The following is a 15,642-nucleotide window of genomic DNA, read 5'->3' on the forward strand; positions in this document are numbered from 1 at the left end:
GATCCGAACCCCTGACCTTGGTGTTGTCAGCACTGTGCTCTACCAACTGAGCTAACTGGCCAACCCCCATATATACCATTTTAAAAGCTTAAAACTAGATTTTGCTTGAATCATGTTATGATATGCGTCATATTATCCTCCACTGCCATTAGAAATGACCTTTATCTAAGACTTTTTTTCTCCAAATTAAATGAATTAAATTTAATTGAATTAATTGAATTAAATTGAATTCATTAAATTTGATGAATTAAACCAATTAAATTTCTGTCTGTTGGACTAGACAGAAAAATTCTAAAGGAGCAAAGGACTTTTAGGCCTTCAACATCATGATTTTTAAATGCAGCCTCCCTACTCCTTCCATCTCATCTACTTTTCCCTTTTTCAACTTCATGATGCCAAGATCAGCTTCTGTGGGTCTCCGTAGCTGTGGCTCCTTACTGCTTTCACTGACTGACCAGGCGGGGTGAGCTCACTGGGCATGTGTTGAGGTGCCCAGGATGTTATAGGGAGTAAGCTGATTTAAAAAAAAAAACCCTACCAGGTGGACCGGAAAAGGTTTGACCCCCAAATACTCACAGAACTTCCCCTGGAAGTGACAGGACGTGATTTCTATAGAATGGCAGACTAATTCTAGCACCTTCTCCTCATACTGTACTATTTTTAACAGTAAAAAGATTTATATGTGGGACAGTGTTCAGTTTATCAGACTGAATGACATATTTTTAACAATTGGCAGGAACCTGGATTTGTTTTGAAAAACATCTAGACAAAAGATTTTAAAACTTTTGTTTTTCTTATTGTGAGAAGAATTTTTCTTAGAACGAAAACTATAATAGTGGCTAACATTTACTTAACGTTTTCACTCTGTGTGTATCATCTCACGTAATCTTACAGGCAACGCTTTGAGGTAGGTAGGCACTGCTGCCGTAGCTGTTTAATAGATGAGAAAGCTGACATACGGATCCAGGTAAGGGGCTCGCCGAAGGTTACACTCTAGGAAGTCTTATCAGGATCCGAACTTGGGCAGTCTGGCTACAGATCCTACACTCCTCGTCATTATTCTGTATTCCCTCTTGTGAGAAGTGTCGTGTTTTAATTATCACCTGTGGAAGAAACATTAACTCTGGTGCTGTTGCAATGGAGTTAAACAGAAGCATACCTATGAACAGTGCCACAGGCCGGTTTTGATCTTATCATTGTCTAAAAGTGAGACTTGATAAAGTGGTTTTGTAACTTAAATGGTATTTTTGATAATGTTTGCTGGAGAAGAGGAATTTGCAGTCGTCTCCACCCAGACGGGCATCCCTCCCGCTTTCTGACCCACAGGTAGAGGCCTCGAATTGGGCCTCCCAATGATCCTGGGGAGAGGCTGCTGAGCTCCCCAGCAGGGGTGCAGGCAGTCCCGAGGCTCGCACAGTGTCACATGCAGGCACCACACTGGCCAGGGCTTCAGGGGGACCCGCTGTCTGAGCAGGACTGAGAGGGTGGTCAGGACCTGTTATGACATGTGTCTTGTCCGCGACATTCAGATTCTCTACCAGTTGTCTTGATGAATTTTGTTGTTTTGCTAATTTTGCTATTTTTCTACTGGCCTTTAAAAAAAAAACTTGTGTTTTATTTTCTCAACAGATTTAAAATTTCTAATTTCTATTAGTGGTATAAGGACCTAGCCCTTAAAGGTGTGTAGTGTAACTAAAACCAGAGGCCACCACTGGATCCAGCCCTCAGTGGACTGTTTCTCAGTGTCCAGCCACCAGCTTGTCGCCTGATGTGTTGGACACCTCCTGTGAGGCAGATTCAGAATTTATGTCAGAGTTGGCTCCTTTACCTTTATTCTCAGAAATATTTCTTCTGATTAGAGTGAAAGAAGAGAATGTGCCACAATATTTTAGAGTGAAAAGTATATTCTGAGGGTGTTTTTCAGATGTACGTTTGCTTAAATCATTTACTTCCACTGAAAGTTTGAGCATTAAATGCTGAGGTAGCATTGTTTCTTAAGTCTCAGCAGTGGGACAGAATAATACGTTTACTATGCAGCATCCTTTTATCAGTTCCTTAGGTATTTTCCATTTTCATCCATGAATTTAGCTGCTGTGGTTGACTCGCAGGCATGGGCTGCTCTGTTTCCTGGTTCTACTATACAGGCCAAGATGGGGGCAGCTCCAGCAAAGCAGATGTGCTCAGACAGAAGATGCAGTTGAGATTTTGAGAAGAGATTGAAGTAAATGATTTTCTATTTTCTCTTTCAGCAGAATAAATGGAATTGTAAAGGACTGCTGTTTCAATAATGTCCGTCTTAGGAGGTAAATTAGGGGGTGGCAGGGCTACAGGGACCGTGGACTGCTGAAAGGGTTTTCCTCGTTGGGAGCAAGGGAACACTCGGGTGTGTGGCCAGTCACCCGCTCTGCCATGTGGAAGGCAGGCTGTCATCTCAAGTCTACTAACTGGGTAATATAGCATGGACATTTTGGTTAAACATTTTGATTCTGTCAGTAAAATATTGCAGCCTTGTTTTGGTAAATTATTCTTTATTGCTCAGAGCAGCCTCGCTGGCACGAACTGAGTTTCTTTGAGCAAATCTTGCCCATTCGGTTCGAGTCCATCCTTATAACTGGGATGATTAACATCGTCTAGTGCATTGCTGTTTCCCTCTCATCTAGTCCCCAGTGACTCCTTGAGGTAGTATTGGTATTCTTAGGATCCCTGTTTTAGCAGACTGAGTCTCGGAGAAGTTAAGTGATCTCTTAGGTCACAGAGCTAATGCTTTTTTTAAGCATTTCTTAAATCCAGATCACCTTACTGTAAATCTCATAATACTGTTGCTACTATATAATGTGACTTATAGCAACTTAGAATGTTTTTCATGGGAAATGTTAGAGCAAATTGGAAGATTCTTCAGTGTCATAATGCTGTTATCCTTCCTGTTATTTATAAATTTTAGAGGAAAGCCAAAAAAACAAAACAAAACAAAACAAAAAGCCAGGATAGCACTGATTATGGATCCTTCTTAGATGATACAGAGCATCAATCAATATTTGGTGAACTGATGAATGGCTATTTTTATGTTGAAATAAAACATCAGTGTGTTTTACAATGTGTCTAAGAAGCCTCTCTGATGCTGGCTTTGCCCCTGGGTGGGCCATCTTGGACAGTTCACTTCATCACCTGGGGCCCTTTTCCTTAATCTATAGAATGAAAGAACTGAACCAGCCTATCTCTAGTACTCCTTTAATTAAAATTCTTGGATTGTATAAAACTTTATAACTCATATACAAAAATGAGTAAATAACACGAGAAATGTTAACAAATGTTTTGTTTACTTAATATTTTTTGTAAAAATAACTCTTAGGTCCCTGAGTAACTGGATCAGAAAATAAGTTCTTTGCCAGCCCTTCTCTTACTTTCAAATTGGCCTGCTACATTTAATGTTTATTGACCTGCAGATAACAAAAGTATATTTTATGTTTGTAGAATTGCTCAGTGAACAAGCTATAGTATGGAATTTATGTTTTAAGCTTTTCTATATTAAAAATGGAAGTCAGGTTTTGTATGCATATTTGGGAGAACCAAGAGCCACCAGATGATTGTCAGTTTTCAACGAGACATATGTTTAACAACAAAGAACTCTTAAAAGCTTAGCTTAAATTTGCCATCATTAGTCATTAGGGAATTACAAATGGAAACCACAGTGAGCTACCACTCATTTAGAGGCTAAAATTAAAAAGACCCTATCAATTATTAGTGGAGGAATTGGAACTTTCATACATTGCTGGTGGGAATGTAAAAATGGTACACCACTTTGGAAATGTTTGGCAGTTTCTTAAAAAGTTAAACATAACCTACCATGTGATCCAGCCACTCTGTACCTCGATTTACCTAAAGGAAAGGATAGCCATAAGTACATACAGAAGCTGTGCACAAATGTTTACAGCAGCTTTATTTGTAATGACCAACAACTGGGGGTAACCCAAATGGCCATCAGTAGATGAACGGATAAACTATGCATATACATACAAGGGAATGCTGTTCAACAATAAAAAGGAAGGAGTATTGATACGCACAGTAGCACAGATGAATCCCAAAGTAATTAACCTGAATGAAAGAAGCCAGACATACTGTATGGCTCCATTTCTATAAATTTTTTTTAGAAAATGTAAGCTAATTTATAGTGGCTGAAAGCAGAGAAAGTGATTGCCAGGGAGGGAGGGAGACACAGGGCATAGGAAAGCTTTTGGGGTGATGGAGACATTCACTGTCTCGATAGCAGGGGACTTTCCATGGTGTTGTAGACATATGGCAAAGCTCACTGCACTGGACACTTTAAATTCATGTGGTTTATTGTACATCAGTTATACCTGAATAAAGCCATTTTGTAAAAAGATTAGTGTGGAAGCAAAAGACCAAATGTACACATGGTTTATTTTTGCAAGTACAGTTTGACTTATGAGCCCTGTAGGTGACAACCATTGGGCAAAGTGTCAGGGGGTCTCCTGACTTGATCTTTCTCACTGCAGCCAACATGATGAGATGTAGAGATGGAGACACATGCAGGATGCACGAGATGACCCTTACCTCCCTGAGGAAGCCGAAAGCATTTCTCCACATGCAAACCACTGCCAAGCCACCAGGGTCCATTCGGTTTAATTAATTGTCTTTTTCGGTTCCCTGAGTGGTGCCCCAGAGACCTGAAGGAGTTAATGTGTTTCCGGGAAGTGGCCAAGTGCCCTGGTCCCTGGCGCCTGCTAAATATGGTCTTATTCCAAGTTGTTTTTAATAGTCAGGGTCCCCAGTGACATGTTTAACGGTAGAGGCAATAAGGGTGTTTAAGCATTTTCAGTGTGCACGCCCTTTTCCCAAAGGTCTGAACTACCAGTGGGACGACCCATGGTGGCCTGGGCTGGGTGTCGTTACCTTGGGAGCACCATGTCCAAGTCTACCACCAGGCTTGTTGGTGAATTTTTCTCTCCACATTGTATGCATCCTTCTGTCCTGAGGGTGTCAAGCACCTGCCTCTGAGCAGTGGTCTCATAATTAATAATGGTTTGGATGCCCTCACTGCAAATAAATTTATCTGCCAAGTAAGAGTCAGGAAACACATCAAAGAATGTCTCTTATGTTCAGCAGATGTTTCTGTTGTCTGAGGGAGGCTTATTTCCATCATGCTGCAGATTGAGCCTTGGAAGAGTGGGAGAGAGCGGCTTCCCTTCCCTTTCCTTTCTCTCTTTTGTGACAGTCCCCTCCTCCTCACTGCCTGTTTTTCACCACGCAGCAGAGGCGTACTGCTTTTTTTGTGCATGTGTTGCCCTGGCAGTCTGTTAGGGATGCTTCTCCCTCCCTGTCCCCTCCCCTCTCTCTGGGGGCAGTCTCACCACACCAGCCCCGCCTCACCGTGCCCTCTCCCTGTTCCCAGCTGTGGACATGGCTGGAGGAGCTGCAGAAGGAGCTGCTGGACGACGTGTACGCCGAGTCGGTGGAGGCCGTGCAGGATCTCATCAAGCGCTTTGGCCAGCAGCAGCAGACGACCCTGCAGGTGACTGTGAACGTGATCAAGGAAGGGGAGGACCTCATCCAGCAGCTGAGGTGGGCCTCGCCCCTTTCCTCTGATCTGAACACAGATTCTGAAATCCTGCCGGGGATTTCCCTTCCTCTTTTCCTTTTGTGAACAATTAGCTGTAATTCTCTGTCCAGCTCGGGAGAGGACAAATGACATCTAGGAACACAAAAGAGTAACCTCTCTCTTCTCTCTCTCTTTTTCTCTCCCTCCTCCCTCCCTCCCTCACAGTTTCTTTAATTCCATGTTTTTTCTCGTTACGACATTGACTTATAAACCACAGAATGCAGCTTTTATTAGTATTTCCTCTTAACACCTACCTAATAATAATGGAAATTTCTTTATAACCGGATGAGTCTGAACCCCCTTAGGATCGTGGCCTCAGGCCCTGTCAAGTGTAGTCAAAATACGTGGTCTCCAAGTGCAGGCACAGGAGGGTCTCTGCGTGCCGGGACCCCCATCCTGCAAGTGTTCACTCCAGCAGGAGGCAGTACAGGGCTGCAATTGTTTCCTTTGGAAATAAATTTGTTTTATTGGGTTATGGGGACCATTGATGTCATTTAATCCCCCCACCGTATTACTCAGAGGACAATTTATCAAATTGTTGACTGACAACCTTCCAAGATGTTACTTTGGTAAAAGAGAGTCAGGCAGGAGTTACTTAATAAAAGCTTAATTGATTGCATTAAAGGTTAATCTCTCATGACCAATATGACTCTATCATTTGTACTGAACAGGTATCATCTATTCTCCCTACTTAAAGAGAAAAGTGGTTAAAAATAAAAATCTACTAAAGTGATATTCTGTAAATAGTAGACTTCTCGTAAGAGTGACTTCGAGAAGATGCCTAGAGGTTCCGCAGCGCCTCCTGGGAGGAGGCAGGCTGCTGCCGGCTGCAGGAGGGGCAGCTGCCTCCACTGGCCCAGGCCAGCAGCCCAGCTTCCTGCAGCTTCTTCCCCCAAAGAGCCAAGCTGCCGGATCTGGGGTGAGACTTTCTCATTCAATTCCCCTTTGCGTTGTTAAAGCCCGGCTTCCCTCGTGTGCCCTTTCGCAGGGACTCTGCCATCTCCAGCAACAAGACGCCCCACAACAGCTCCATCAACCACATCGAGACGGTGCTGCAGCAGCTGGACGAGGCCCAGTCGCAGATGGAGGAACTCTTCCAGGAGCGCAAGATCAAGCTGGAGCTCTTCCTGCAGCTGCGCATCTTCGAGAGGGATGCCATCGATGTGAGTGTCCGCAGGCCGCTGCCCTCTTGTCTGGGGGGACCCGGCTTCCCCTCTGCTGTCCTCTGCCTTGTTCCTTCCTGCGCCTTCTGCTCCCCTGCCCCCTGCGCAAGGAGGAGGCAGAGGAAGGAAAGAGCCGGCCTGGGCGCCTGAAGACGTCCTGGGGTCGTCCCAGGAGGATGGGGGACTCTCAGCTCTGGACTCCAAGGTTGGGGACTACAGTGGAGGCAGCTCAGGTGGCAGGTGCTGAGACGTGTGACACCCGTAGGGACTGCCCTGTGCTCTTCCTCTGCCCTTCCTCTCCCGCCCCCCCGCCCCATCTTTCACCCTTTCTCTTTCCATCCTTCGCCTTCCTGTTCTTCCTCCTCCAAGTGTAGGGATAATCTTAGCCCATAGTGACAGTGTTGGAGGTTGCAGGAAACCCAGTTTTTTTCGTCCAACAGAGGTTTCTCAGATTATAATTTTTACCTATAAATGGACTTTTGCTCCATGTGAAGTACAGGTTCCTCTTATCTTTCTTCAACAGAAAGAGGGTAGTTCTGAGTGCTGTGCTGAGGAAGATTTTTGTTTCTGCTGTGATGTGGTGCAGGCAGTAGTAGCATAATTGGGTGAAAAGAACCCAGCTCTCTTCAGCCTGGGTGAGGCCAGTTCCCAGTGCCAGGCAGCTTCATAGCTGTCAGCAGTGATGGACCTCTGAGCCACCAAGGTGCACCCTGTGACTGTGACGGGGCTTTGGAGCACATCTCTCCATACTCTTCACTTATGCAGGGCTTAGGACTCCTCAGCAGTGCCTGGAGGGCACTCGGGCCCAAACCCTCATGTGCCACCAGGGCAAGGGAGGACAGGACTGGACTGTCATGTGCGTGGACTGCCCTCGGTTACCTCAGCTTGGTGAGGGGCTGTGCCCATGGTGAGTCGTGTTCTCCCCATGCTGAGTGGCGGTTTGGTGTGTGGTGCAGGGCCAGGCCAGGCCTGTGCACTCGCACAAGTGCCTTTGGTTGGCCGCTTGTCTGAACGTCCAGCACTTGTTTTTATTAAAGAAAGACCTCTTGACTCTTCTCATTGTCATCATTACTTCATGACGAGAAAGGAGTTAGAACCTAACCACATTGCCTGGTAAAAACCTGCTGACGTGCCCTCGGGGTCTTGACTTAGATCCAAAAGAGGCCACACAGAGAGAAGGCACCCGGCCTCTGCCCAGCAAGGCCCTGCCTGGCCTGGGCCTGCCTCCAGCTTCCAGGTAGCAGCACGGGACACGAAGAAGACCAAGCAGACCCATTTTCCTTTTTGACTTCAAAGGACTTGCTTTTGTGAAACTTAATTAAGAAACACAAAGCAGTCAATCATTAGCTGAAGTTTTTCTTTTAGGACATTTTGATATTTGAAAACGAAATTTAACTTCATTTGTATTAATGCTACTTTAAAGGAGAAAAAAATTTTTTTCATTGTGAATATTTCCATGTTCATTGAACCAGATTAGGAAACAAAAATACGTTTTCCATATGCTGAAGCCACAAAACTACAAATGCCCTTGGTAAAGCCAGGGTGCCAGACCGCAGTGAGTGCATTCCCGAGCTGCGGACGCTGAACTTGTGTGCCTTAGTCTCAGGCCAGTGCCACATAGAGTTTAAAAGCATTTAAGAGGTTATGGCCTAAGAACCTCCATTCTCCCTAATCATTCTGAAATGTGAAAATTTGAGCAGTTTAGGCTTTGGCTGGGATTTCCTCTCTTATCTGGGAAAATGCCACATCTTACTGTCTGTAGGAAGCATAGAGTTTATGCTTATGGTAGAAATGTGTCTGTTTCTTGGTTAACTTTTTAGAAATCCCCCATCTCTCTTGTTTTTCAATAGGAGTAGCATTTCCATCTCCCAAAAGTGGATCAAGGTTTACTATGGTTTTATGGAATCCTCTTTTTAGAATATTGATATTTCAGCCTATAGATCTTCCAAATAAAATCTCTATTACTCTAAAAAGACCTGCAAAATCATTAGTATAGCATCTTGTGACAGTTTAGTTATGAAAAATAGTCATAATTGTATGTAAATTTAGGAAGAGAAACTTAGACTTTCTGCAAATTCTGGAACACGTTTTTAAAAATTATTTCCAAGTTCTTTCTTCCAGTGGTTAGTGTTCAGAAACTGACATCCACTGTCTTGAGTTGTGTTATTGCCGCAGATTTGTTCACTCTGCTGTTAATGACTGTAATGTTGAACTTTGGAGACAGGATCTTCTCTTAAAGATCTTTTGATCATAGCCTTTGTTAGGGTTTCTTTATGCTCAGTGACTGTTTTCAAATCCTGCTTGTTTTCGCGCGTTGATCTTTGTTTATTATCCGTTTCTTGAGTGTTGTCTGAGCCTGACAGTGTCTCCAGGAAACAGTGTTGCTGAATCTGTAGCTCATCACCACACCTGATCTCCTCTCCCTCAGTGTCAGAAGACAGACAAACATCAAGAAAGAAAATTCCCCTTTGGAGTAGAGACAAAGATTAAAGTTATGATCATATTCTTTTCTTTTTGAAAAATTTTTTCTTAGTTTCTTCATGATTTATGTCTAGTTGGACATTATTTAAATTTATTAATTTTTTTAAGTAGTACAATTTAATGAATTAATATAACATACATAATATTGTATGCAAACCCCAACATTAAAAGGATAAGATTTGTGCAATAGGAGCTTTGGGAATCTTTAAAGTTTTCATTACTTCCCATGTCCTACCTGAATTTTTATGTAAACTCTCGCATTCTCAAATTTCATACTAACTTGCTTTAGTTCTCATGGATATCTCACTGGATAAAGTAAGTCAGGATGCATGGGAAATGTTATTTTGTTTACGTATATAGTATAATATTCTTTCACAAGAAGCTTTTTCTTCCTTCCTGAATTTTATAATTTTTAGTCTTAATTTTTAAAAATTATGTTATGAAAGTTTTCAAACCTACACAAAAGTAGAGAGGATAGTACAATGAAATTTTCCTTTGCCTATCTCCAAAATTCAGCAGTACTTTTCCACCCTTGCTTCCAGTATCCCTGCTTTTGTTATTGTTGTACTGTAGTATTTTAGAGGAAATATTATCATTTAACTTCAGAAGATGTTTCAAGTATCTCTAAAAGATAAGGCCATTTTCTTATACACCCAAAATTCACTAAACACCTCTGCAATTTAACAGTGGTTTCTCACGTCTTCTGATACCCAGCCGTGTTCAGATTTGCACAGGTGCCTCACTTAAGCATTGAGTAGTTGGTCCCTTCATCTAGAATCTTCTGTCCTTCCTCCTTTTTTTTTTTTTTTATGCCATGACTTGCTAAATAGCTAGGTCTGTTATCAAAGGAAGCAGGTCCCACATTCTGCATTTGCTCACTTGGTTTCCATCAGGTTGTTTAACTGGTTTTCTTTCCCTGACATTTCCTCTAAACTTAGAAGTTAGATGCAAAGACCTGATTAGATTCAGTTTCCATTTTTGTGCCAGAGTGCTGCATAGGTGGTCCATCATAGCTCCTGTGAGAGGAACATCCCGTCTGCTCCCACTCCCTTAGGGATGCTGAGGCCACGGCATCCTGACCCTTCTCTTGTTAAATTACCCCTCAGCCTTTCTCATGATTGCTTACTTTTCATTGATGATGGTTGCCTGAAACAGTTATTTTACTAGAATTTGAAAACAAATCATTTTCTAATTTTATTTTATTTTTCTACACTTAATAGCTAGATTTATCTATACAGAGGAACTTTCCTTCACCATGAAATGCTTTACTAATTACTTTTCTCCTTTAATTTCTAATTTTCAGGATAAAGGTTGGTTTCCTCTAATAGAGACCTAAGAGGTTTCCATTTATTTTTTGGCTTTTTAGCTCTTCTTCCTCCTCCTCCCCATCCTGCCCCCATCCATTAGGAGTTAATGGATTTTGTACAGTCAATTGTGGTAATTTTTCTTTTTGAGTATTTAATTGTCACATCTTTGACCAGTGGGAGCCCTTCCAACTGACTTCCATGTCTGTTTGTTTTTAATTTTTTTAAAGACTTTATTGAGATATGATTTCTATATCACAGAACTCATCCATCCTAAGTGTACAGTTTCTGTGTCCTTTTGACACAATTAGTTCCTTCTTTACGTGGCACGGTGAGATGTGGCAGGATATGTTTATTTTTTAAGTCTTGATCTTAAATGCTTTCCTCTGTCAGATCATCTCAGACCTTGAGTCTTGGAATGATGAGCTTTCTCAGCAAATGAACGATTTTGACACGGAGGATCTCACAATCGCAGAGCAGCGCCTCCAGCACCATGCAGACAAAGCCTTGACCATGAATAACTTGACTTTCGATGTCATCCACCAAGGGCAAGACCTTTTGCAGTATGTCAATGAAGTACAGGCCTCTGGTAAGAAGGGTTGGCCTGTTCTATTTCAGTTGTGGTTTCTCCCTGTCACCATGGGAATTCAGTTTATTTGCAGTGTCATGATTGCAAATTGTGTGGGCCCCTGTGATATAGATTGTATAGATACCTGTTCGTTAAAAGGAAACATTTTGTATTTTTTTCCCCACAGAAGAGTTATATTTAACACTATGGTTCAGGTATTTACCCTTAACATTCTCACAAGCCTGACCTTTAATTTTACAAAATGATATGTTGTATTTCTGAATGGAATGTAAATCCCAAGAAAATATTTTCACATTCTTTATTTTTTCTTAGCTTATATTTTACCAGCAGATGTCACTGTAGGCTCAGAAATGTAACTGTGTAGTATTAGAAACTTATTTAGCAACAACCTGCATACAACATAACTCATTTTACACAAGTTAAATGCTTACTAAAGAGTAAACTGTTTATATTGAGGATAACAAGAAAAACAAACCAAAGTTTGCTCATTTGTAAGGGATGCTACATTTTCATTATTTATCAGTGTGGGAGTAGAAGTACCTATAGATTGAAAGGAAGTAGATTTGGTTTGATTATCTGGACATTCTTTCAGACACACTTGTGTGGTCAGAGGCTGACGTAAACACCCCCTCTGCTTGGCTGTGCTCTCTTTGAAGTTGCCCTTCTGCGTAATGGCTTGGCCCCCATCTGGGCAACCCATTCACAAAAGCAGAAGGTGTTATACACCATCTGGGCACAGAAGGTTGAAGGCTGAGTTCTGGGGTCTCCCTTCAATGTCTGCAGGTGTGGAGCTGCTTTGTGACAGAGATGTAGATATGGCAACTCGGGTCCAGGACCTGTTGGAGTTTCTCCATGAAAAACAGCAGGAATTGGACTTAGCTGCAGAGCAGCACCGGAAGCACCTGGAGCAGTGTGTACAGCTGCGCCACTTGCAGGCAGAGGTGAAGCAGGTGAGCCAGGGACTGGATGTGGGTCAGTCTGCAGCACCCGGTCACAGCACTTGATGAGTGATCTGCTGGGGAAGACCGTCTCCGATCAGGCACAACTGCCCTGATACATAAGATAACACACACATTCTCCCAGTGCAGCTGTGCCTAATGTGTAAAAAGGGAGCCAGTGGCCTGGATGGCTCTGTTTGCTCTATAGTAGAAAAGTCTTCCCCGTCCGGCAGGTGTAGCACTTGAGAATCCATTAGCTTGTCTTGTTATTGGTAGTCTCTTGCTCGCAACCCTGAGCACATTGCTTTCTGGGCTAAATAACTGTATGGTTTTTCTGCCAAATACTGTTTATCAATCTGGACAGGATCACAGACTGTGTATGGCAGGAGTTTTTCTTGTATTATTGGGATACTATAATACCCCATTCTGGATGGCATGGCAAAATAAAAGTGGAGCATTTGGAAAGGATTGCTTTTGGCTCAATGCCAGTGGGAGTCCATGCATGGATATGACATTTTATCCCGTGGGCAGAGAATCTGCTGATGATACTGACTCAATAGAGGGAAAGTAAGGCTTATGGTGTTCTCTAGATGCACAGAAAGCAAACTGTAGTTTGGTTGGCAGGGACTTAAGGTTCCTCTGTACTTGGTGCACAAGTAAGTGGCACTCACATTAGGGCAGATACACTGTTCAGTCAAAATTGTTTAAAAGAGCACCTGTTGGTCTCCTATGAGCCATCAGTAGTATGGGTGCTTTTACACATAAATGAAAGGAAGTATCATGACCTGCTAACGAAGTGGTTTTTCTTGCCAAAACCAAAACAATTCATTTAAGAAATAAAGGAATAAACTGCTGTATCTCAGCGATTGTGAGTAGCAGAAACTAAAATATAATGACTTAAGAAAGGTGTTTTCCCCAGGTAACAAGTCAGGAGACAGTAGATAGCAAGTGTTCATTCAGTGGCCCTGTGATAGGTTAGCCTGAGATCTCGGTGATGAGTGGACTTTCCCTCATGGTTGCCAAACGGGTTGTGACTCCAGCCATCACGTCCACATCCCAGAAAGGGAAGCCATAACAAGAAAGAGGCAGTGCCAGTATCACAAAAGAAATACTTTCACAGACTCTTCCAGAGGCTGATGTTTTGATCTCATCGGTTAGAATCATGCCATAGTTCTGACTAAATGGTAACGGGTGCTGAGAAGTGTTTTATTTTTTAAGCCCTCCCCAAAAGTTTGGGTTTTCTGAGTAAACGAGAAGAGGAAAGTAGGTATTGTAGGTAACTCGAGGTGTTGCCACACACAGCAGTGACCTCCACGGTTTCCGTGGCTTCCACTGTCAGGACTGACTTCTGTTTTTGTTGGTGTGTGAAGTTGAGAATCTCATGGTTTGACCCTGAGAATCTTAGTACTGCTTAATTCCTACTTTGATTATTATGCCATTTATCACTGCAGTGAAATTGGAAAGGAAGTTAGTGAAATAAATTAGTTCCCCCTTATGAAGCAGTTTGCCAATTTTGCATGTTCATTAGGACTGAAAGGAAATGAAAAATATTTTTCTTGATTATCAGGGAATTCTTTGTGACAGTAGGTTTTCTAATATGTGGTTCTCAAACCATTTTGGCCTGTGGACTAATCTTAATCTTCTGGACCCTTCACCTTTTCAGTTCCCATTTGCTACTAAAAATAACAGAATTAATTTAAAATATGCAGCACTTGTAATCAGAGACCACTGAAGGATATCAGGCCGTAGCTAGTAGGATAATAAAAAAAATCACTTCATATCTGCCAGGAGCCACTGGATCACCTTGCAGACTTCTTCCCATGCCTGGTAGTCTGCAGGATGTACTGGAAAGCCTGCTGCTGGAGTTATCTTGTGTAATGTTTCAGGTGCTGGGATGGATCCGCAATGGAGAGTCCATGTTAAATGCAGGCCTAATTACAGCCAGCTCATTGCAAGAGGCAGAGCAGCTCCAGAGAGAGCATGAGCAGTTCCAGCATGCCATCGAGGTAAGAATTCCTGTCCCTGTCACTGTGAGTGGGATTTTCTGTCCTCAGGACAAGCCTGCTAAATCCCTAATGTGGCACTGACCATGGGAGTCAAATGGGGCTCTATCGGTGAAGAAGACTCACAGGACCCAAAGTGACAATGCTTATAAACGTACAGTTGGTTACAGGAGAAGGAGAAAGTACTGCTACTGCAGTGAAGGGAAGGCAGGCCTCCCAGCAAGGGTCCGAGAGGCCGGGCTTCCTGTCATCCTCCTGCTATGAGGGCCCTGGCAGAATTGCTGTCTTTGATCAGGAACACCTTGGAACCAAGGAGCCCAAACTGGGTTATCAGCTGAGGATTTCCTATTATTTTGCTGGACTTGTAGCACATTCCTGCTACGTAACCAGTCTCAACAAAGCGGAGAGCTGGGGGGGTGGGGGGGAGAGGGAGTCACACCAAGCGCAGGTGCAAATCGTGAATTCACTGTAAATCACTAAACAGTGCTGCTGACAACAAAACTCCTCAGACCCCTGCTTTAAAGCAGCATTATTCACCTTGACGAGGGTTAGGGCCATGCCAGAACTGTAGCAGAACAGCTTGGGCCACTTCCAGGCTTGCTCACAACCACTCTCAGCATGTAGTCTAATTATTTTTAGGGGTTTTTTGAGAGGGGGGTGTGGGTAATAGTTCTGATTAGTGGTCTCAAAGTAAAATCAAAGGAAAAAGAGCATTTGATTACAGAAAACTTATTTCCTGCTCTGCTTACGTACGTATTGTCAGCCAGAGCAGAAGAGCCCCAGAAGTCACCACTAATTTATTCCCTAGATTATTTGCCACTACTCAGGGCTAATGGACACACATTAACACTTCTTCCTGAGTCTCAAAGCCTGGGCATCTTTTGTAAACTGTATACTGTGCCAAGTGATTTCTAGTAATTACAAGTAGTTAGTCACTGTTTCTGGGTAATGGATGGGCTATATTGTGTATTGTTTTATGGGATCATTCACATTTTTTCAAGTAAAATGAAAGATTTTGCTGTTGTGTAAAAAAAAGTGTGTCCGTGGAGACCAGGTAACCTCCTGACTGACCCCTGCTGGCATTCTAGTTCTTCTAGAACTGGAGAGAACCTGACCTTGCAGCACCTCACAGTTTTTCTTGTGAGAATATATGAGCAAATTCTAACTGGATTTGCATGGAATATTCATAGATTTATCATATGGCAGGACCTTCAGAGAACACAGCTGGTTCATCCTTAGCTTTTCATTAATTTTTTCTTTTCTTTTTAAAATCAGTAGTTTTTGACTTTTCACTGGAGTCAAAAGTTTAAATTTAAATGAAAAGGAAAAGCATCACTCTGGCCACCTTTTCTCTGCTTGTTCGTTTGCCTCCAGTGCCTATTATAATAAGAATCAATGGGAATAATAAACTTGGAACATTTCAACAGCTTTTTTAGACATTGGCTGTTCAGGGCCTTTCCTCCTATTTCGTAAACTGAGAACCTCACAGCTGAGACCCATTCTGGGAAGTCTTAATGCATTTCACCCTTCATTAGATAACTTCAGTA

The 15,642-nt window shown here is 42.6% G+C and overlaps 1 protein-coding gene across 1 annotated transcript in view; it reads left to right on the forward strand.

Annotated features, from left to right (window-relative positions):
- TRIO (trio Rho guanine nucleotide exchange factor) overlaps positions 1–15,642 on the forward strand; it is a 335,145-nt gene that overhangs the window by 194,283 nt on the left and 125,220 nt on the right. The window contains exons 12-16 of the mRNA XM_063086904.1: positions 5,411–5,580; positions 6,606–6,780; positions 10,959–11,154; positions 11,938–12,104; positions 13,979–14,098. Coding sequence (XP_062942974.1) covers positions 5,411–5,580; positions 6,606–6,780; positions 10,959–11,154; positions 11,938–12,104; positions 13,979–14,098 — 828 coding nt within the window. The remainder of the gene's footprint in view (positions 1–5,410; positions 5,581–6,605; positions 6,781–10,958; positions 11,155–11,937; positions 12,105–13,978; positions 14,099–15,642) is intronic.

This window comes from Cynocephalus volans, chromosome 2 (genome assembly GCF_027409185.1).
Source record: "Cynocephalus volans isolate mCynVol1 chromosome 2, mCynVol1.pri, whole genome shotgun sequence".
NCBI lineage: Eukaryota > Metazoa > Chordata > Mammalia > Dermoptera > Cynocephalidae > Cynocephalus > Cynocephalus volans.